Source organism: Molossus molossus, unplaced genomic scaffold (assembly GCF_014108415.1).
Source record: "Molossus molossus isolate mMolMol1 unplaced genomic scaffold, mMolMol1.p scaffold_m16_p_9, whole genome shotgun sequence".
Classification (NCBI taxonomy): domain Eukaryota; kingdom Metazoa; phylum Chordata; class Mammalia; order Chiroptera; family Molossidae; genus Molossus; species Molossus molossus.
Window position 1 is genome coordinate 42,655,228 of NW_023425403.1, and position 23,436 is coordinate 42,678,663.

The window sequence follows — 23,436 nt, forward strand, 5'->3', positions numbered from 1 at the left end:
AGTATAAACAGTTCTTGCTTTTATATTGTGCCTAGATGCCATTTCGTGCAATTTGAATACAAAGTCCTATGTACCGAGGACCTAAATTTATATGGAAATATTTCATCTTCGTTCTAGTTGGTGTTTCTCACGTCGTGTTCTCGGAGCCTCTTCACACATTCGCTCTTTCTTTGATCACACTGTCCCAGCGATTGGCTGGCAGAGCGAGGACTGGGTTGGGTTTCATTTATTTGTTTCTTTGCTTCAGGCAGAGTCGCTCTCCTGTCTCCCCAGCTTGGGTCCAGGCGTTAGAGCAGCGGGGCGGGTGCGGCTGCCCGCAGCGCGCCGGGGGCGTGGCGTGGGGCGTGGTCGGACCGCGGGGCGGGGCCTACCCGGGGAGCGCGACTGGCGGGCGCATCCCAGGTTGGCAGCTTCAAGCCGAGCGGGTGGCGACTGCAGCGGTGGCCAGAACCAGATGCTCGCGGGCTCGTTGAGGCTCCTGCCGTATTTCTCGCCCGCGCAGCGCCAGCTCGTCCCCGCGGGGAGGGAGACCGGGTGGCGCTCTGCCCGAGAACTCCGGTGTTTCAGCCTACGGCTCCTGCGGAGAATCTAAGTGCTCGCAGGTGCAGCCGGTATCTCAGAGCGGTCCCGAAACGCCCACCGCCAGATCGCATCTCGAGGGGGCCTCGACCCCGAGCCCTTTCTGGAGCCTTCAGCGCAGAGAGCGCGGGGAGAGTGTGATCCACGGTGGGGAAAGGGGTGATCGGGACACCGATGATGGATAGACCGACCTGGTCCGTGGGCTATTGCTGCCTCCTCCTTCTGGCTCTCGTTGTGTTTACCCGGAGCGAAGGCGTGCAGAGCTGCGAAGAAGTTCGGAAACTTTTCCAGTGGCGCCTGGTGGGAGCAGTCAAAGGTCTGCCCTATTCGCCAAGGCCAGGTAAGGCAATGCTGGCCGGTACAGGGCAGTGCGCCTGGGCGCGGGCCGGGGCATCCTGAGCGTCGGCACTGAGCTCCCTCACCTCCTGGGGTGGCCCTCCTGGGGTGGCCCTTAGCGGGAAGATGATCTTTCAGGCCCTCAGCCGCGCAAGGTGAATCCCGGTGAGGCCTCTGGGGGAAGCTCCATGTGACCACCCCCAGCGCAGCGCAGGTCCGGGTCTCCTTGACTGTGGGAGTAGTCAGCGGTTAATGGGATCTCTCAGCGTTTGTCTCCCGCCAGGTCTCCCTTAGTCTTCGCTGATGTGTCAGAAAAGCAGACAGCTGTTCCGAGTGGGAATTTTACCAGTGCCCCGCCGGGGGACCCCAGTTTGTTGCTTTCTCGTGTGGTGGAAGGACTTGGGTTGGTCGCTCCAAGTTTGATACTAAAAACGTAAACCAGCGTTACACTTCTTTGCTGAAGAGTGAGGCACTGATGAGGGCAGCAGGTACACCCACCCACACTGGAGTGACCATCGTTAGCTGGCCCTCCGCTCTTTGGCATCAAACCCTCTGCGGAAACCCGAACTGGCCAATGTGTCTCTCGGAATCACCTGATATTTGCAACTCCTGAACGGTGTGATTGCAACAGGCGATCAAACTGAACGTATTAGGGAGCCACTGAACAGGAATGAGATACACCAAAGATTGAAGGGGAAAGAATACTGTAAGCGTGGTCAGTGTAGATTCTGCTTCCTGTAAGCTCCTTTTGCGTGCACCATTACCCCCTGCTCTCTTCCCCTACCGCTCACATTTCATTCAGCTGGCGAAATCTCCAGTTTATGTTAAGTCTGGAAGAATAGGTCTTAATTGTCCAACACAATAGCAGGTGTCTGGAGCTGAGATCGTATTGGAGCAATGTACCCTGACTATGAAGCCAACACAGATGAGTACCATGAGCTTACAGTATTGGATGACAAAGAACTTGTGGAGGATGTTTGAGTCTAAAACCCATCCTCTGCGTGAGTTTTCAGGGTGAGGATACTTGCTCTTAGTACTAGAGTAGCTATTTTGCTTGATTGCTTTGCGGGTTATGAACTCAGTTCTGGAGTCACCCTACAAGGACAATCTAAGCATTTGGGAACACTGAATCCATTTTAGTTTATGTGACCAGTCTTTTAAATAAACACACGTTTTTACTTGACTATCTGTTTGGTACTAGGTCTTTTTTTCTGTACTATTTGAAACAACATAGTTGAAATTCTCAATTTAGGGCAATTCTGTACAATAGCACCCCTTTTAAACCTGTTTTCTTATCTCAGCGCATTCTTTTGATTAAAAAAATAAACCTAATTCATCAATAGCTAATAAAACCTTTCTCATCAGGGTGTGTGTGTTGGAGAGGAGGATGCAATGAGGGCATTGAACTGTGAAATTCTCACCTGCATTATTAGATTTTTGCCTCCCATATACCATAATTTTGGCTGATATGTTCAGTGAATGTTGACAGCTCCCCAGTAAGGCCTTGATTTCATCCACCTTTCATATCTCAGTATTTCTGGTACCTGCTGGATGCAACACATTGACAAGAAGGTGTTACATTTCTAGAACCTTGTGTGTTTCATCTCTTTTGAAGAGAAACTTGACAAAGTATCATAGCATTTTACCAGTATGTGAGGAGAAACTGAAGCTCTGCCCTGCAGAGAAGGAAATGGTTGTACTTATTTGGGTTTGATACACATCACACACACACACACACACACACACACACACACACACGAGCCAGGATGACAAACACCTTCTTTTCTAAGACATTCTGAATTGTTTCCCCATTGCTAATACCTTTATTGATCTGTGGCTTAAGGTGATGCAGGAATTATAGTATCACCTACTAACAGAGCTGTGCAGGGTTGCACTCTCAGGGATGTCAGTGGTGCTGGTGGAAAGAAGTACTAACTTCCTTTGATATTTGCATTAAGAAAATGTCACAAGAAAGTAATATTCTGAATTAGAATCACCAAATAAAAGGCACTTACATAAATTTAATATAATTCTGTATTTTTCTTGTTTCTGTATTGTTGGTCATTTTTTATTTGAATGGTTAAATGAAATATTGAACTGTTTCTTTTAACATTGATCTTTCTCTTCTTCCCACTAAAAAACTTTAATTCCCAAATTGAGTAAACCACACATACCACATGCTACATAAATGCATTTTTAATTTTTATATTTTATATGTTCTATAACATTTAGCTTAAGTATAGTAGTTGCCTATCTTATTTTCTAAAATTATTCTTGATCTCAAGAGTGAGCATAGTTAATATACAAGTAGTCATTTCCACATGAGAACACATATATTAACATTCTCTGTAACAAATATATTTATTTAGCAAATAGGCTTTCATTGACAAAAGCTAATATATTTAAATTTGTTTTTCTTGAAAGTTTACTCTTCTAGTGCTTTTTTGCATTTCTTGTTCACAAAAGGTTAATTTCTGAGCTGTCTAGCAAAAAATGCTTTAAAAATAATATAAGCTGGTAGAATAACTTTATTTATAAAAATTAAATTAAATTTAGTTTTTTTCCATCATTATTTATTCCCTCTATGCCTTCTTCCACCCCCCACCCCCAAAGTCACCACCCTGTTGTCCATGTCAATGAGTTCTCTCTCTCTTTTTTTCTTCTTTTTTTTGCTCAATCCTTCTACCACCACTAATACCAACCCCCACCCCAACCAGAGCTGTCAGCCTGCTCTCTATGAGACTGTCTATTTTGCTTGGTAGTTCAGTTCATTAAATCCCACATATGAGTTAAATCATATGTTACTTCTCTTTCTCTACAGTTTCTTCCTACATTTGTGACTTTTACATCTTCTGTAAACTATTTTACTCGATTTGAAATGATTAAGATGGTGAGAAGAGCCATTTAAGCTGTTTCTCAGATTCCCCTTACCTTTGTTCTCTACTCTGCTCCAATTCTTTTAAGCCTATTGAGCTCCTAAGGATGTTTGGATGAGAAATGTAAAAAAGGAGAGAAGGTGTAAATGTGATTAGAATTACAGATTTCCCTGTGTTCTGATTTTATTTCCTAAGTAGTAGTCAAGGTGCCCTTTGCTCTTGTTTATTTTATTCAGAAAAGAACTGTTAGTGAAAGTGTCTTTTAAAGGTCCTTTTATTTTTATGTTATTTATTGGGGAGGACAAATAATGTTTTCCCATTGAAATTCTCTTCACATGTGCATCGTTCACACATGTATTATTTCCTTTTTTAAAAGAAGATAATTCAGAAAGGAGAGACATAAAAAAGTCCAAGATTACATTCAGATAATTTATATACCAACTGGTTTTAAAAATGTGGATGTTCATTGATACGCAGAATAGTTTGTGAAAGGCAACTTTTTCTTGGTAGCTGCTGGCCATAAATGGGATAATAAAAATAAATTTAATTGTTGCAAAATGAAATCATGAGATAGCACACTTTAAGTTAATTTTTTAACTGCTTTCATTGTAATCAGATCTTATAATCGCTTCAAGGACAGTGTTACTTCATTTTCACACTCGAGAAACAATCTACCTGATAACATTAGATTTTGGAATTGTAGACATTTGGATTTCAAAACTTGGTTCTGCTCCCAGGAGCTCTGTGACCTAGGTTAATCAGTTATTTTCTTTGAACCTCTGTTTTCTCATCTGTAAAATGGCAATATTAGTTCTGAAAGGGTTGCTGCATGGATGATATGAAATAATGTAGGTATGTAAAATAGTACAAATCCAGGCACATAGTAAGTGCTAAAAAATGTGGTGTTGTCATAACAATTTTTATTTAGTGTCTTGCTTTAACTGGACTTGGCCTTTAGGGGGGAAAATTTAGTTTTAGATCTCTATATATCGGAAGATATTTTTATAACTATTTTATTTTTCGAGTCACAAATGATTGTTTTTAAAATTAGGAAATATGTTTCTATCTGAAATGGCATTTGTTTGGTTATGGTGAATATTTTGTGGGTTTTTTGTGAACTAATGGGAACTCTAAGAAGAAACAAGGCTATGTATACCACGCTAGTGGCAGCACCCAAAGCTACTGCTCCCACTCACACCACCGCCATCCTGCTGTCTGTGTTCAGGGTGGTGACCTAGTGAGCACAGGTGGTGTAGGGTTTCACACAATGAGACAGCTGGTGGTCATAGTCAGAAACAAGTTCTTGTTTCTCAGGAACTAACCCCTTTTGTTGATGGAGAAGCATAGTTATGGTGGTCGAGTTTCCAAAGCCATAAAATGGACCCATGGTCTGATATCGAGGCAGATTATTGCCAGAATTGCCCTCTGTTGGAGTCCACCAGCCAAGAACCACCAGAAGCAAACCTATTATCCGATAAATTAGGTTCATTTTGCTTTCTGCACACCACAACTGTAGTTGTCTTGGGAAGAAGCCATTGAAAGGGGCATTTTATGGCATTTGGGCTTGTGCCGGATGATCACAGGATGGTTTAATGAAATAGGACAGTTCTGGAATGGGCACTTTTGTAATTTATCTAGGTGTTAGGAAGTTTAAGGTATGAGTAGGTATCATTAATGAAGAATCAGTAGTCACTCTTGTTAGTCAAAAGAGGGGAAAGTTTAGTCATTTTTGTGGTTTGCAGAGTGTCCTTGTGGCTATCCTGCTATACCCCAGGTCTCAAGGGGCTTGTCTCATCATTGCTTTCTTATTCTGTGCATGATGTCTATTTTGAATTGTAAACATCAAGGCCAAGTTCCAGTGTCAAGGAAGTTTGTCACTTTCTCCTCTAGAAAATCCAGTGTGTGCTATGATATCAAAGAGAACCGTGGATTTTATTTTTATCTAGGCCTTTAGTAAAGCTTAATGATGAGGAAGTGAGTGTAATTTTTTACTTTTGGGTCATGGAGTTTGTCCATCAGGAGCTTGAATTGCACTAATTACATCCTGTTCTCTCATAGTTTACTAATAAATGCAAATGTTGTGTGTGTTCCCATCCTCCTTCCATTCCATAATTTAAGTTCCTTTTTGCTAAGTGTCCAACATTCTGTATTTGTATAATTGGCATCAGGAGGGGTGCAATTAGGGAACTTATGAAAAGCATTTCATAATTTCTCTACTCTCCCCTGAACCACATTTCCAGCTTATCTAGACTTCCTGGAATATGGATTTTTATTTTGTGTGTGTGTGTGTGTGTGTTTAATTTTCACACTTTATAAGAACACCTTCTAAGTCTATAACATTTATTATTATTGTTATTAACTGGTGTAAGACCAAAGTAAAATTCCAACATCCAGATGCCTCTTCTAAACAGCATGATTTATAAATCAATGACCTCTTGATATAACTGTTCAAGAAACCACAAACTTATTTTATTTTAATGGAGTCATGAGAAACTTCAGTTATATGCTTTGCTGAAATAGATTGTGAATGTGGTACCTGATCTACTCGGTTAAGTAACAATAACAATTTAATAGAAAATAACCATTTCCCACATCTGTCTTTCTTTTATGAAAGCCTGACCTTCAACTAGAAGAAAAGATAACACCAATTGTGCCCTCAATTCTTCTACTTTACAACTTAGGTATTTCAGATTTCACTAATGATACTGCTAAAGTCATTCTAAAATGATTAGTCATTCTTCTATGAATCACACTGAACAGGACAGTTTTTGATTAGCCATATCAGGTTCACATATGGCTGTTTTGTAAGTTGAATGTATAATGTACTTTTATAGAAAGAAAATGAGATTTTGTACTTTCATGTTTTTATGAAAGAATACACATTCTCCTAAAAATTCAAAGTACTGAAAAGTATAAAGTAAAATAACGACCATCCAGAAATAACCACCAATGATCCTTTGCATTCATCTTTCAATATTCTTATTAATGCTATGCTAAGCACATAAATATTCTTTGAAGGAATATAGAATCACTTTATTATTCTTTGTAACTAATTTTAAACCTATCAATATTTCCCATGACGTTAAAAATTCTTCTAAGCATCTATTTTTTTTTAGTGATGTTATAGTATTTCACTGAATCACTGTACCATAAATTGAATTCTCCTTTGTTGTTGGAATATAAGTTTCCAATATTCATTACCATGAAGTCATATGGTTAAGGACAAGCAAGGTATATATGCTACATGCTTACACTGCTAATGGCTTTGCCCATGATCTACATTCATTTTACATTAGGGTTTTTCCATATTAGCACCATTGACCTTTGGGGCTAGATACTTTTTTTGCTGTGCAGGGGTGGGTGGTGGGTGGGTCGGGAGCTGTGCTGTGCATTGTAGGATGTTTAGAGGCTTTCATGACCTTCACCCACCAGTGGCAATATCCTCCTTTCCCCAGTTGTGACAACCAAAAATGTCAGACGTTGCCAAATGTCCCATGTGAGGCAAAATCAAAGTAATTGAGAAATACCGGCATAGCCCTTGCCAGTTAGGCTCAGTGGTTAGAGTGTGGGCCCAAGGACCAAAGGGTTGAGATTTTAATTCCTGGTCAAGTGTACTACCTAGGTTTCAGGTTCAGTCCCTGGGGGGCCATTCGGGTGGTCACCAATCGATGTGTCTCTCTTACATCGGTGTCTCTCACTCTCTCTCCCTTCCACTCTAAAAAAAAAAAAAGGAAAAATATCTTCAGGTGAGGATAAACAAACAAAGAAACAAAAAAGAGAAACACTGGCATAAACTAACCTGTGGCTCCTTCACACACACACGCACACATTATAAGCAGGCTGGTGTGTGTACTTTAAGACTTAGCTTAAATGTCAGCTCTTCTGAGAGGCTTTCTTAAGGTTCACTGAACTGTGCTTGCCAGTTATCAAGATGACGTATTTTTTTTCTTTCTTTTTACTGTTGCTTGTTCATCACTAGATTGTGTGCATGGTGGGAACAGAGAACATGTCTACCAGGGCAGTTTTGTGGGCATGTACCTGTGCAGTCACTCAGGGTCCCCACTCAGAAGAGCCCCATGCTTGGTTTAATATTCTTCTGTTGCCATTTCGAAGTTTGAACAAAGGGTCCTGCATTGTCCTTGTGTATTGGGCCCTGCAAATTCTGTACCCCGTCTATTGTGTACTGTGTTCATTATAGAATATCTCGTGCCCTGAACAGTGCCTGACATGGAATAGGAGTTGAAATATTTGTTGACCTCAACCCATAGGTATTAAACCTGCAAGAGTCTGTTATCTATATACATTGACATTTAAAAAAATGTTTAATAGTGTTACATAAATGGGTTAGAGCTTGGCCCCTATGTTTTTTATTTCTTCACAGCAGATTGGGGTCATTAGCCCAACACCCACCAGTGCCAAAATCAAATTTTTACACCATTGCTTTAAATATGTTCAAGTAAGTACATCTGTAGTCCTTTAGCCTCTGCCTGCTTTGCATCTCACAAAACTGCACCCAACTTCTGCTACTCACAGATGAAACAAACTCGGGGCTGTGAAAGACCCCAGCTGCTGCTGTCCTTTGAAGCTGTCTGACTCACAGACTTCCCATCTTGCCGCAGAGTTGGTATCACCTAGACATGTGAGCCCCCTCTTCAGTTCTCTTCTCCCTGGGAATTCTTCCTTTCCCCTCTCCTGGGTAGTCGTCCTGCGGCTGCTACTCTGGAGCGGCCTCCTGTGAGGGCCATCCCTTCTCGTGCAACCTGTCAAAGCACAGCCCAAATAGAGTTCTCTGTGTATTAGCCATCTTGAGATACTGTCTTTTTCTTCATTAGCCCCGAAATCCTCAAACTCACCACATATAGATCGTTACTTAGTTATTTCTAATATAAGACAGGGACTCAAAGCAGCAATACCTGTTTTAAATATATTTCTTTTTCCTCTACTAGACTAGAGGCTACTCGAGAGCAGGATCTGTAATTTATCTCTTTGTTCTATGAGTAGGCCAAAATTAATTAATGCATTTTTATTTATAAAATTGATCTTATATGTATAGTTACCTCATAGGCTCAGTTTATTGTGTTTAATTATGTTTTCTATGCTTAATATTAATAGAATGAGAAATGTGGACGTTGAAGGTTTTAAAGATACATTCTGATCTGGGCTCAGTAAATTGTTTCCATGGAGTTAATGTTTTCTTATGTAACCCTGCCACAAATTTGATAAAATAACCCAACCCTTTAAAGTTTAAATGTAAAGGAATTTTTATCTATGTTATCTAATATGTTTGAAATGGAGTGAATCAATTGCCAAACAAATGTCTGGAGGAAAGTTTCCTCAAATGTTCTGCAAGGAAAGGAAGATTCTTTAACATTTAAAAGACTAGGATTACTCATTGTTTTTAATTAATCTCATATTGGGAGAATGGAGAAAAATAAAGGTGACCAAATATAATTTACATTTGGCTCTGAATTGGTTGGTTTGTGTCTTATGTGAATATTTCTCCTTGCAAAATGGTTTCTTTTCATGAGGAAATTAATAGTAAGGAACTAGGAAATGATTCAGTTTTCCCATCGCCTGCCCTTGTTAATTCCATGTTGGGAGCAAAGTATGTATCATTTAAATATGGAATTATTCCTGAGCTGGGAAGATTGTTTATTAAAGGATACTGATCCGGACTCCATGTAGGCCAAGTAGACACCACAGCCCTTTAAAATAAGCAAATAGATAATTGCTGCCAAATCAGAAAACATGATATTTGGAAGCAGGAATAATCTATCTCTAAATTATTTCCAACAATTCCAATTTTAGAAATACCTAGTGTTTCAGATCTCTCTCTTTAGTGATATCTTTGGGGGGAAAAAACAGCAACACTTTTTTCTCCCTATATGAAGTGTGGTTGGTTATTTATTTAGGGTATCTTACAAGAAGTATTAGGAAATTTTATCTAAGTAGAAGGATTATTTAAGTCAGTTCCTATGAGATGTGCATTTTTGATATGGTTCAGGTGTTAAATATGTTTCAAATATTTCAGTGGTTACTAAACATTTCTTGTCTCATAATTTAAATTGCTTATTACTCTTATTAGGGTAATTGGTTTGAATGACTAGTTTTCTTCTTTTGTACAATGGCAACCAAATTTATTTAGGTTTTTATAATTCCATATGGCAAAATAATTAAATGATCTTTGCAGATATCTTTTTAGAGCTCATAGTCCTTTGCTTTTCCTTGTCTTACAGTTTCAAGGGACATTAGTTGATTCCTTCAGTATTTGTTTTGAGAGAGGGTAATGGCTGAGAAAGGTGTTGGATAAAAAGCCTTCACAGATCAAAGGAATGTAAAAATTATTCCTGGATGTCCTTGTCTCTCTCTCTCTGTCTCTCTCTCTGTCTCTCTCTCTCTCTCTCATATATAGAGAATATATATATATTCTTTAAATGGAAGATTGTCAATATTATATTACCTGTTCAATATTATATTTGCTTTTTAAACAACTCTCTTATTTAGTAAGAGTATACCAAGCTACATTTGTTTCATTTTCTTTTGATCATTGAAAATGTCGGTGTTTAATGAGCCAAAACTGAAGTAGGTCAATAAAATGAAGGGATTAACAGTCAGTTCTCACCAGGGTTGGGATACATTACTCTGGGGGAAAAGGGGGATTTTTTAAAACAGGTTTTTTGATTAACTTAAAAGGTAAAGGGAGCAGGAATGACAATGAAACAGTCAAAAGCTGAGGAATCCATCAATTCTTCGGAGTACTATTTGTCAGGTAGGCGAAGATATAGATATGTGTTTATATAGTTAAAAGCTTTAGTTACAAAACAAAACTAAATTTTACTTTTATATGTTAGGGGGCACAAATAAGCTTTAGGCTATTAAATACTTAATATTCTATTCATCTTTGGAAATATCTTACATACAAAACACGGAAAAAGCAGGTATGACAAAGCATTGAAATGTCATGGGACAAAAAAATGGGCAAAGCATGTCCAGCCAGTGTGGCTCAGTGGATTGAGCATCGTCCCATGGACTGGGAGGTCCCAGTTTGATTCCCTGTCCGGGCACATGCCCGGAATATGGCTCGATCCCCAGTGAGGGGCATGTGGGAGGCAGCTGATCTATGTTTCTCTTTCACATTGATGTTCCTGTCTGTCTGTCTGTCTCTCTAAAAAAAGGGGGAAAGCAAATATTTCAACTTATAATTTGTCACGTAGTATGGTCACACATTTCAGTGAATAACAATGAACTTATCTTTTTGAAATAGTCTTGATACCATCACTTATTAGTTATGTGACCTTTAGCAAACAACTCACTCTCTCAGACAATGTTTTTCTTTCCTCACAGGGATCATGATATCGGCTTATTCCTTTTCCCTTTCAGTGGTTTTTGAGGACCACGTAGTATGGTGATAGAGCTTTGTAAACAGTAATATGTTCTACAAAATCAATTCTACATAATGAAATCTATTAGAAATGTTCTTCTCAGATACATTACATTTTTTTTATGCTCAATCAGGGAGCAAAGAAATCATAGAAGAAATTCTTTTTTTATGCTAATAAAATAACAAACTGTTAAGTATTTTTCTCCCATCACTAACCATCGCAGTGTTAATCCTTTAGCCTTGGAAACATCGTCTGTGGTTTCATTCTTTAGTTAATTAATAAGCAATTTATATTTATAGTTTAATTCTATGGTAAAATCAGTTTTGTTTATTCATATTATGTAGTTTAAAAGCTAAAGACTGGTCTTTCGCAAAATAATATGACTTAAATTAATTCAATTAAGATTAAGGGTGAGGTCCTTTGCCTGGAAATATGTGAGTAAATATAAGCAGGGGCAGGCTCTACAACATGTGATTGACCTCATGAGACTAATAGGAATTCATTCGCTAGTGTGTTTCATGTTCTTGTATGTCATTGCACTGACAGGCTTTTGTGTGTTGCTTGTATTGGGGGTAAGAACTTTTCTTCCAGATGAGAGACACAAAGGTGGAACATGCTGTCAAGTCTCTGTTTGCCCCTTCAGTTGGACTCTCCACTCTGTTCTGTTCTTGGATGATAACAGTGGGCATTCTTGCCTCTGGCAGTCCATGGGGAGCGATGGCTGGAGAAGAGACTAGGCAAGTGGAGTGTGGTCTCACCTTGTGGAGTCACTGCAGGCTGCTTATGTGTGTTACTTTAACCTAAGCACACAACCCCTGTCAGGTGACTTCACAGTTCTCTCTGGAATCTGGTAACTACTTTTTCCTCCTGATACCTAAGAAGTCATAGGGAATACTACAGTATTCCTTCTAGTTTCCTCGTACCCTGCCATTTGAGAGTAGCAATTAATTTTCTTCCAGGGTTCTATGTGACAAAACTTTATATAATTTAAGTTTTAAATCCACAGATTTTAGAGATAATTTGATTCGTAATTAAAATGTATAGAAACATAAATCTGCTCTAGAGTTCATTTGTAAGTGTTTTTAGAAGTTCCAATCAGTTGTAATTATTCACCTTCAGTTACTTCTTGATCAGGCTTTTGTTAATTGTTTCTTTCCATTTCTTTCCTCTTCTTCCCCTTTATGAAGAACATTGTTGGTGGGTAACTCTTTAGATTTCAGTTGGAAATATGACTAAATCGATAATATGACATAATAACACAGTAATTTTATCCCCATCCACTCCATGAATTCAACCAGGCAACAGATTCTCTAGATTCTATTTCACAAATGTCTCTATAACTTCTCTGCCCACGGTCCTTGCCACCACCACACTCTGATCTAGTGCACGTTGCTGGCTGGGTTGCTCATTCAGCCCACATCTGCTCTTGGTCCTTTCCTTGTCAGTCCATTTCCAGCTGATTCCCGACTGAATTCCTAGTAGGGCTCAGATCTTATCTTTATTTCCTGTATTAAACCTTTAATGATTTTCCATTGCCTTTATTTAAAAAATGTTATAAACATAATAGTGAAATATATGGGGGAGAACATACCATATGGCATTTTATCTGTAATGCACAGCAACCAAAATGTTAGCATTCTTAATCACAAATGAGCTCTTATAAATTGGTAACAAAGATACTAATATTCTAAGGGAAATAAAATAAGAACATAAAGAGGAAATTTACATCATATAAATGGCTAATAAGGATATGAGAGGATGATTGAGCTTAACATTAATGGGGAAAACAATCTCTTAGGAATATCATATTGTCGAAGATTAAAAATACTGATATCACGTTTCTATGATTGTAGGAAATAGAGTATTCATTTACAAATACTATGAGAGAAGACTGATGAAGATTTTCTTTACATTCAGTGGGAATTCTGTAGTTAGCACTCAAAATTTGCATTGTGTGTACCCTTTGCCTAGCAACTCCAATTTATAGGAAAATATTTCAACATATTAGTTGGAATAAATTAAATATATATACATGTACATTACACAGACTATTTGTATTTATGTAAATGTCTATTAAATGATTAATTATGAATAATTTTGTGGCTAAACCAAGAGAGGAAAAGCTATTTCACCAATGAATAAGTTACTTTAGAGTACTTTGAGAGTGAAAAGCAAACCATGGCCTGACTAGGAAAAAAAAAAGGAACCTTCTTGAGTATCAGTTTATGTATGAACATACTCCAAAACAAAGTACACAAAATCCTATTAATAGTAGATAATCAGTAGATACCTTGAGAAATAGAATTAGGGGGAGGAAAAAACAGTTAAGAAGCAAAATATACTTCACAATTTTCTATGTCTTTAGAATCTTTGAAAAAGATGATTTTTTGATGAATCAGAGTTTTTAATTAACCCTGAGATAAGTTAACTTTATAAGTGTATATGATTCGCATTTATAGAACTACCAAGATGAAGCTCTTACAATTCTACCATTCCATCTTTTAAATTTTTATTGTTTATTTATTTATTTAAATCCTCACCTGAGGATATTTTTTCCATTGATTTTTTTTTTTTTTTTAGAGAGAATAGAAAAGGGGGGGGGCGGCGGAGAAATATCAATGTGAGAGAGACACACTGATTAGTTGCCTCCAACACACACCTGACCAGAACCATGGATTGAACCTGCAACCCAGGTACCTGCTCTTGATTGAGAATCAAACCTTCCACCCTTTGGTCTGCAGGCCAATGCTCTGACCACTGAGTAACACCAGCCAGGGTCATTCCATCTGTAAAAAAAAAAAACATCTTTTTTTATTTATTGATTTGAAAGAGAGAGAGGAAAGGAGAGACAGAGAGAGAGAGAAAAACCTTGGTTTGTTGTTCTGCTTATTCATGCATTCATTGGTTGATTCTTGTATGTTCCCTGACCTGGGATTAAACCTGCAACTTTGGTGTATTGGGATGATGCTCTAACCAACTGAGGTACCTGCTAGGGTCTCTACCATTATGTCTTAGTTTCTCTATGTAATGATGTCTTCAGGGCTCCTAGGCTTGAGGTCAATGGCAATAATGAAAGCACAGAGTCCCATTGCTCTTTAATCTAATAGTCTTGACTTATCTGTCTTGTCAGACCCTTCATATGGTCTTTTTCTCCTCATTTGGAAGGGTCAGGTTTTGATTCTGAGCTACCATAAGTAAAATTGTTCTACACAGATCATCTCTGGAACTACTGAGGCACTCTTAGCTAATGTCAGTGTCAGGAATTATTTCTAAAGTTATCTCTGAATCAGAGTACCTAATTATGGCATGTCTTTAAGGGCAAATAGAAACATCAATTCTCTCCCCGTCTGTTGTTGTCTACTGGTCTTGTTTCCAGTTTCTCGTCATTGGAAGCCATTTTCCATACTGCTAAAAAGTGATGATGTTTCTAAGTGATAAACTTAAGAATATTGTCCCTGTAAACTAGTTCACACTTTCAGATTCAAGTGACATAAGCCCAAGGTGAATTGTTGTAAACTGTGAAAGGAGTGCATTGGAAATATATCAAGGCATCTTAAAGGACAGGGAAGCCAAAGGAAGAGCAGGGATGCAGATGCACTAAAGAAATGAAAATTGGGAGTAGAATGTTTGCAAATCTCTTCCTCTTTGTGACTTTAGGCTGTCTCCTGTTGCAGAGCAGCCTTCCTCTGATAGCAGAAAATATGACTGCCATATGCTTCCACCAAAAAGGGAGAAACTGACCCAGACCCAACTTTCTTGGTTGCAAATTTTAAAATTTCAGGGAGGAGATCCAGTAGTTTTGTTTTGTTTTGTTTTGTTTTGTTTTGTTTTGTTTTCCCACTAACTAGAAAGATGGGTTGGGGTGAAAGAGAAGGAGAGGATCCTAGAAAGCATTTCAAGTCATACATACAAACCCAGCAGGGTACGGCACAAATCTTAAAACATCTCTCATGGTTCCCCAGTGCTTATGGCAAAACCTCAAACTCCTATGTATTGCATTTAAGTTTATCAATGATGTAATTCCTTCTTCTCCAGTCTTGTCTCCTGTGGTGCTTCTGCTGTCTCCTGTCTCACCTTCCTGTTAAGTGAGGTCATCTGCCTTGGGCCCTGAGTGTTCTGCGTATGCCAAGAATGCATGGCCCTGACTTTTCTTTACTTGGGCCATTTCTCAGTATTGTCTTCGCAACAGCAACCTTGAGGGATAGTTTCTCCTAGGACATAGAGCAGATTGTTTTCCCTAGATAGAAAAGTGGCAAATCCCCACAAGACCAGTGTTCCTTCCCTGTAATTCCATCTAGTACATGTGCAGGCATCCATCTAGAATACCCTGCAGAGCAGGGTAACCATCGCATACTCATGCTGCTGGCTCGCTGTGCTGTGAGGCTCTTGTGTTCTGTTAGCATCAGTGAAACATAATATGCTAGCTCGTTAACGTGCAAGTAGGAAGTACTCCCGGACCCTTCACAACACCCCAGTAACTTCCCCCAGACCATACCATGTGAACACCTGGATTTCCATTTAAGCCATATGTCAGTGCTTTTGTTTTCCCTAATGAACCATACTGTTTTCATACATCTTGTGTGTTGTTGCCACTCTTTGAGATATCATTCACTCTTGTCTTCCTCCAATTTTGTCTGGCCAATTTGAGTTCTAATTCTTTTTGCTACTTATCACATTCGTAAACTTAAACTCAGTTTCTCATTTATAAACTAGGAATATTTTCTATCTTGTAATTTTTTGGTAAGGGGACTATAAAGCACCTATTTAAAAATTATTAAAGATATTGCTGAAAATCTCCTGTGACTCACTCTCTCTTGTCTCTCTAAGAAGAGGAACTTATTTCTGCCTCTGAGCTCCCACTGAACTTAGAACATACGCCTTTCATAACACTTTGTCACATTAATTAAATTTTTTACAAATGTGTTTCCCCTTAGACTGAGCCTTGGGAGAGACAAAAAACTGCTTTCTATCCTTCTCGGTATCTTTAATAACTATCAGAGTGTACAGAACAGGTGTTTAATCAATATTTGATGAATTCATTTGATTTATTAATTAAAATAAAGAACAAGAAATTACTCTGCAATTTAGCACAGGTGGAGTGAAGACATAGCATCTCCTGAATAGTCCCCTGAGGGGCAGGTGGCAGCTAAGAGCCCATTTACACTATAGGGCTCACTAGTCCCACTCACAACATAGAAGATTACACACTTATTAATTCTTACAATTGCCATTTTTAAGAACTCTGGTCAAGTTGACCTCGAAAAGAATATCTAGCAAAACCCAAATTGTGCTCTGCTGCATCTTATCTCTATTAGCTGTTTAATTGGTCTTAGCAACAAGCATCTTATCAGCTTGGGAGAAATGCTGCATGCTGAACATGTTTCTTAAAGAGTCACAGTACATATTAGCATATTAAAGCTCTGAGAAGTACTGCACTTAAGAGAACCTATTGATTTGGTTATTAAAAAAAATTTATTTGGCCCTGGCTGGTTTGGCTCAGCGGTTAGAGCGTTGGCTTGCGGTCCGGAGAGATCAGGGTTCGGTTCCTGCTAAGGGCATGTGCCTTGGTTGCAGTTTGTCCCCGGCTCTGGTTGCGTTGTGCTGGTGGCAACCACTCGATGTGTCCCTTTCATGTTGATGTTTCTCTCTCTCTTCCCCTTTCTCTTCCTCCAACTCTATCTGAAGATAAATGCAAAATAAATAAATAAATAAATAAATAAAATGTCCTCGGGTGAGGATAAAAAAAAGAAAAATTTATTTGCATAGGTCAAGAATTTTTATTTTTATATATTTTTAAATTTTGACTTTTTTTTAATCAGATGTGCACCCCCCCACCTTCACTGCACTGTTGTCTGTGTCCATTGGTTGTGCATATATGCATATAAGTTATTTGTTTATCTCTTCCAACCCCCCCCAACCCCCTTCCCTCTGAGGTTTGTCAGTCTGTTCCCTACTTCCATGTCTCTGAATCTATTTTGATCGTCAGCTTATTTTATTCATTATATTCCATAAATAAGTGAGATCATATGATACTTGTCTTTCTCTGACTGGTTTATTTCACTTAGCATAATACTCTCCAGGTCCCTCCATGTTGTCTCAGAAGGTGAGAGATCTCTCTTTCTTACAACTGCATGGTATTTCATTGTATAAATGTATCACAGTTTTTTATCCACTTATCTACTGACGGGCACTTGTGCTGTTTCCAGATCTTAGCTATTGTAAATAGTGCTTCTATAAACATAAGGGTGTATATGTTCTTTCTGATTGGTGTTTCAGGCTTCTTAGGATATATTCCTAGAAGTGGAATCACTGGGTCAAATGGCAGTTACATTTTTAATTTTTTGAGGAAACACCATATTATTTTCCATAGTGGCTGCACCAGTCTGCATTCCCACCAGCAGTGTGCTAGAGTCCCCTTTTCTCCACACCCTCGGCAGCACTTGTTTGATGATTTGTTGATGCCCACTATTCTGGCGGGTGTGAGTTGATGCATCATAGTCATTTTAATTTGCATCTCCCTGATGATTAGTGACATTGAACATTTTTCATATGTCTCTTTGCCATTTGTAGGTCTTCTTTGGAGAAGTGTTTATTCAGGCCCTTTACCCATTTTTTTAGCTGTATTATTTGTCTTCCTTTTGTTGTATAAGCACTCTCTGTATTTTGGAAATTAATCCCTTATCTGGCAAATATGTTCTCCCATACAGTGGGTTCCCTTTTCATTTTGATGCTGGTTTCTTTGGCTGTACAGAAGCTTTTTAGTTTGATGTAGTCACATTTATTAATTTTTTCCTTTGTTTCTCAGGACAAGTGTTTTTTTGTTTTGTTTTTTGACTTAGCTCACTTCGATCATTTCCCTGGGACATTTCCCCCCCACTTATTACTAGTGAGAGAAGCCCTTGAAAAAGTAGATGAAGCAGATGGATGGACTTTGTAGGCAGAACTATGAGAAACTTTGAGGGGGAAGAAAGAGTCTAATATAATCCCCAGTTTGTTTGTTTTTTAGTCGAGTAGAGGAGGCTTTCTAGGGAGGAGGGTATATCAATGTTGAGTCTACTGTGGTATATCATGGTGGAATATATAACAGATAGTTGGAAATATGGGTCTAAATATCACTTGAGAGTGGGATAGAGAAAGATTTGGGTATGTTAGGTGTGTATGTAAACTCCTGAGAGTAGAAGATCACACAGGGGCAGAGTTGAGAGGCAGAACCTGGGACAACACAAATAATTAAAGATTGGGAAAAAGAATAATTCAGTGGTATTCTAGGAGTCAAAGAAAGGGAAGAGTTTTGAGAACTGGGTGTAAATAATATCAGATTTCACAAAGATGTCAAGAGTGATAGAAATGGATAAATGTCTCTGAGATTTGATTAACTTGGCATTCACCAGAATTAAGATGGTAGGACTGATGAGAGAATGAAGTGGAAACAATAAATGCAGACTACCCTTTTAAGAAGCATAATTCTGCAGAGAAGAGAAAAAGCTAGAGTATAATCGATCATTCTTGTGTGTGTATGTTTTGCATAGCACACACTTCAAGAACATGTCTATAGGTTAAGAAAGTGATAGGACCGTGCAGAAGAATGAGGCAGCCATTAGTCACATAAGGCCCTTTTGGCTATGTTAAGGATTTTGGAGTTCACATCAAGAGCAATAGAAAGCCATGGAAAATCTTTTAGTATGACCAGGTTTGCATTTTTAAAAGACCCTTCTTGTCTCTATGTATCCATTTAAAACATCTTTTTCTAGGTGTAAGATTAGAGTGGTGGTAGTAAAGATGGAAAGATGTAAATTTGAAAATTATTTAAGAGGTTGAATTAATATGATTTTGATTTCTTCTACATATCTTACAAAATGAATCTATGCAAGCTCTTCCAACACACACACACACACACACACACACACACACACATATTTTTTAAGTCCTACATCCAGCTGAAATCAATCCAGAAAGAAAAGAGGAACATATTGACCTTGAATTCATGGACATTTAAATAACCTTAATTATATTGCATGTTGTGTGTGGTTATTTATATGACATGCTTCTTACTGCATAATAATATAGTCTTAAGCTATAGGCCCCTTGTAACTATTTGGAAGTGAGTTATAAAATTCCTAGAAGAGCTAATAATTTGAGCCAGAAGGAGTCAAGCCATTCAAACAATTCTTAATTGTTTTCAATTAGGTATATATTTATATTTTATGTGTGTATTTGTATTCTAGCTCTTCCAATGTTAGTTTAAATCACTGTACAGAGGTCTTATAGTCTGAAAATAATCGTGGGTTGGTAATTTTGGCTTGGAGTTTCCTATTGGTCACTAAAAAAGAGTAATACAATTAGTTACATGATTCAGAGTAGTTATTAGAGAGAAAGGACAAGTAGTGAGCAAGAAATTTTCCATTGTTCTTTCTAGGATAGATTATGTAATGATAAAAACAATTTAAGCCATAGGGGAGATGTCTTTAACACTAGAGAAGACCCATGTGGAATATTTGGGTTGTGGTCTTCCTAGCCAGAAAGAGACAAAGTACAGAGGAAACTCTTTCCTTGTGGTGAGAAATACAATGATGATTGGCAATAAGGTGCTAGATTGAAATTAAGACATGGTATCAGAATAGAAGAAATGATCAGGTCAGACTTTTAAAGATACTAATAGATTCTCCTGATGATTATTACCTATGGAATGATTATAACAGTATATGCCAAGTTTATCTAGGCTACTTATGGTAAGCAAACCTATGGAACATGGCCCACAGGAAATGCCACTGTCAGTTTTATAAATTATCACATCTTCTTGGGACAAGAGTGACTTCTTTTGATGAGATTGATGGCAGGCTTAAATGTAAAGTAAAGTGGTTGGAGACTGGCAGAATCCAAGGTTTTCTAAAGATATAGACCCAGAATTTAGTTACTCCTGTAAGATATCATGGTCTGGGAGATATTGAACCTAGTTTGGAGGCCAGCAATCCAGTAAAGTTTGGGGAAAAGAAGTAGGCCCTCTTGTTGAAAATTTTGGGAAAATGTAATTAAGAAGAATGACTAGTAAGTCATCTTGATAAATTTTTGAAATGTATGGTTAAATATATAATCTTATAAGTATCTAGATTCTAGGCAGAATTCAGTCACCTACTTTTTGATAGAATGCTTTTAGCTGCAAGTAACAGAAAACATAACTGAAAGTAATGTAAACTATAAGGATGTTTACTAATTCTCAGAGCAAAGATTCTCATTGTAGAGCAGTTTCAGTGTTTGTTGATTTCAGTGGAATGACATGACCACTCATACCAAGCTTGTCTAGAACAGTCTGGATTTTCCCCAACAAAGCTGTTGTAGTACCAGTGATTATATGTTGATGGCTACATCCACAAAGAACAGTGAAGGAAATGTCTCTGTTTAATTTCCATTTTTAAGACTAAAGAGAGTCTTCTGGGAATTTACTTAATGTCTTTCTCTCAAGATTTATTGGCCAGCATTGAGATTCTCCCTCAGTTTTTAACTTGATAAGTGAGTCATCTCTGGGTCTGGGGAGGAATCCACCTCCCATGATGGATGTAGCCACCTGAGGAAAATGGACATAATAGGGATTTTTTTTTTTTTAGGGAGTGGATACTTGGGGCATGGTTATTGGGTAGGCAATTAATCATTTCTGCCACACTGATAAAAGCCAAAATTCTTATTTGGCTGACTTCACACTAGGAAAGGGTTAACAGGGAAACAATATGTGAGTCAAGAATTTTAGGGATGGGCCCTGGCCAGTTGCTCAGTGGTTAGAGCATCGGCCCTTGAACCAGAGAGTGCTGGGTTCGGTTCCCGCTAAGGGCACATACCTCAGTTGCAGTTTGTTCCCAGCCCCAGTTGGGGTCATGTGGGAGGCAACCAGTCGATGTGTTTCTCTCTCACATCGATGTTTCTCTCTCCCCCCGCCTCCCTCCTGCTCTATCTGAAGATAAATACAAAATTGTCCTCGGGTGAGGACAAAAAAGAAAAAAGAATTTTAAGGTTACCAGAAGGGAGAGGGTAGAGGGATGGTGAATTTATATGCTGACAGATGATTACTAGAATTAGCAGAGTGATTACATTGTAATGTATAACAAGATGAATAACTATATTGTACATCTGAAACTAAAATAACCAATATAAAATTATATACCAAATGTAGTTAAATTAAAAAAATTGATATTCAACTTTTCAGCTTAAAAAATTATATAACTATACAAATTGTCAATCAAGTAGTAAGGCAACAGAAAAATTATAGGATATGTAAGGAAAAGAGTATATTACCCATTTATCCTTCCTGAAAGATTATCTTAAAGATTAATCTACCAAAATAAAGGAAGAAATAGACTAAAAATGGTGACATCTTGAGCTAAAAGGAGTGGTGTTAAGGATTAATTCTGCTTAAATGCATATTTGAAATTTATTATCAATAGCAATAGCTATTGCTATTGATGACAGAAAAATGAGTAAATGAAAAATAGAAGTTGATCAGGTATATCAGTGAGGGTTCAATGAGAAAAATAGAACAACTAGCATATATGCTTGTTACAGGAATTTTCCTTTTGCAACTGTGGTTAAACAGTTACTGGAAAACTGTTATCTTCCTGTTTGATGGCTAAAGTTTGAATTCTGCAAGGCAGACATTTGAGAACAGACAATGACGTTTAGTTGAGAGAATAAGAATAAGCTAGAGCCCACAGACATAAACTGGAGCTCATGAGAAGCAGTAACTGAAATGCATTTCAGCATATGTTGCCTCTAAACTTGGTGGGGTGTGTGTCCAGCAGAAATAGGGCCCTTTGTCAAGTTGCTAAACACACATACCTGACCCAGAAGTTAGAGAAACTGAAGGAGGATCCAGGGGAAGGAGGGGCCCTTGGAGGTCTGGCTACTACTTACACTGACTAGGCGAATCAGCCGATCAGGACATTTGTGAGCTACGAAATGGCTAAAATTGCTCTCTTGCCCTCTGAATCTCCTGGAAGAACCTTTCCTGTGGCCCACGCTAACGGAAAACATACAGAGAAGGAAATTCTAGGAAATCTTGACATATTGCAATGCCACCACATCAGGGAAAGAAAATCCAGAATATAGTACAAAACTAGGCTGGAAGAAGAGAGAAGTAGGATCGTTTAATTATTTACTGTTTTTTTTTTTTTTGTTGTTGTTGTTGTTTTTTGAGAGTGAAGGATTGTGGCTTTCAATTATATATTATTTCTGAATTAGATATATTGAGAAATATGGATTAAGCATACTATTTAGTATTATAAGGGCAATTTAAAGAAAGTTGCTTTTATACACTATAAATGACAAGAAAGGTATTTTGTGGAAGGAGTGTGATGGATAGAAAAGAAAATACAGAATATAGCAAAAAGAGACAGAGAGAGAAGCTGATAGCCATACTGACGAGAAAGGAAATAACAGTATACTGGGTTTCTGAGAAGGCAACAATGAATGGATCTTATTTTGCATTTTGAGAAAATGGGTGAGTGAAGATAAATGAAGTTTGAGACATTGGATGTGGGATGTTGGTTTTCCTGATTATACCTGGGTTTCAATTTAATGGAAGTACCAATGAGGTCCTAACATCGTTTTAAGAGTTATCCTGCAATAACCAAATTTAAACAATAGAGATTGTACTCAGAAATGTTCAGTTAGTGACTTTGGAAGCAGAAGAGTTTTGTTGCTGACAAGGTCTGGAGTGAGTATGGGAGGAGTGGGGTACTGATGTGGACAGAAGAAATTGAGGTCAGGGAGCTCCAAGTGGAATTTGTAAAGAAGGCTGGTTAAGAAGATTGTGAATTTATTGAAGAAATCTTCAATGAACTGAGTTATTTCTACATTTTAAGATGAGGATGATAGTGGTAGCAGCATAATTCAAACTGTATAAATAATTTATTTTTTAACTGCACAGGTGAGTCCTAGGATATTCCTATGACTATCGCTGTATAACAAACCACCCTACAGTTAGTGGTGGAAAACAACCATTATGTTCACAGACTCTTTGAGTCAGGAATTGGGCAGAGGATGGTGTTTCTGCTCCATGACACTTGGAACCTTAGTTGAAAAAACTTGAAAGCTAAGGGTGACTTGATGGGTGGGGACTGGGTTCATCTGCAGTGTCCTCACTAACATGTTTGTTGGTTGATACTAGCAGAATGTTGGGACCTCAGCTGGGTGTTGGTCTGTAATAACTGTGTATGGCCACCCCCTGTGGTCTCTACAAATGTAATTTGGGGGTCCTCACAGTGTAGTGTCTAGGT

At 38.2% G+C, this 23,436-nt stretch overlaps 1 protein-coding gene across 1 annotated transcript in view; it reads left to right on the plus strand.

The window, feature by feature from the left end:
- Positions 1-639: 639 nt before the first annotated feature.
- GPC5 (glypican 5) overlaps positions 640-23,436 on the plus strand; it is a 1,298,292-nt gene continuing 1,275,495 nt past the window's right edge. The window contains exon 1 of the mRNA XM_036250056.1: positions 640-919. Within this exon, the coding sequence (XP_036105949.1) occupies positions 754-919 (166 nt within the window). The 5' untranslated portion in view covers positions 640-753. The remainder of the gene's footprint in view (positions 920-23,436) is intronic.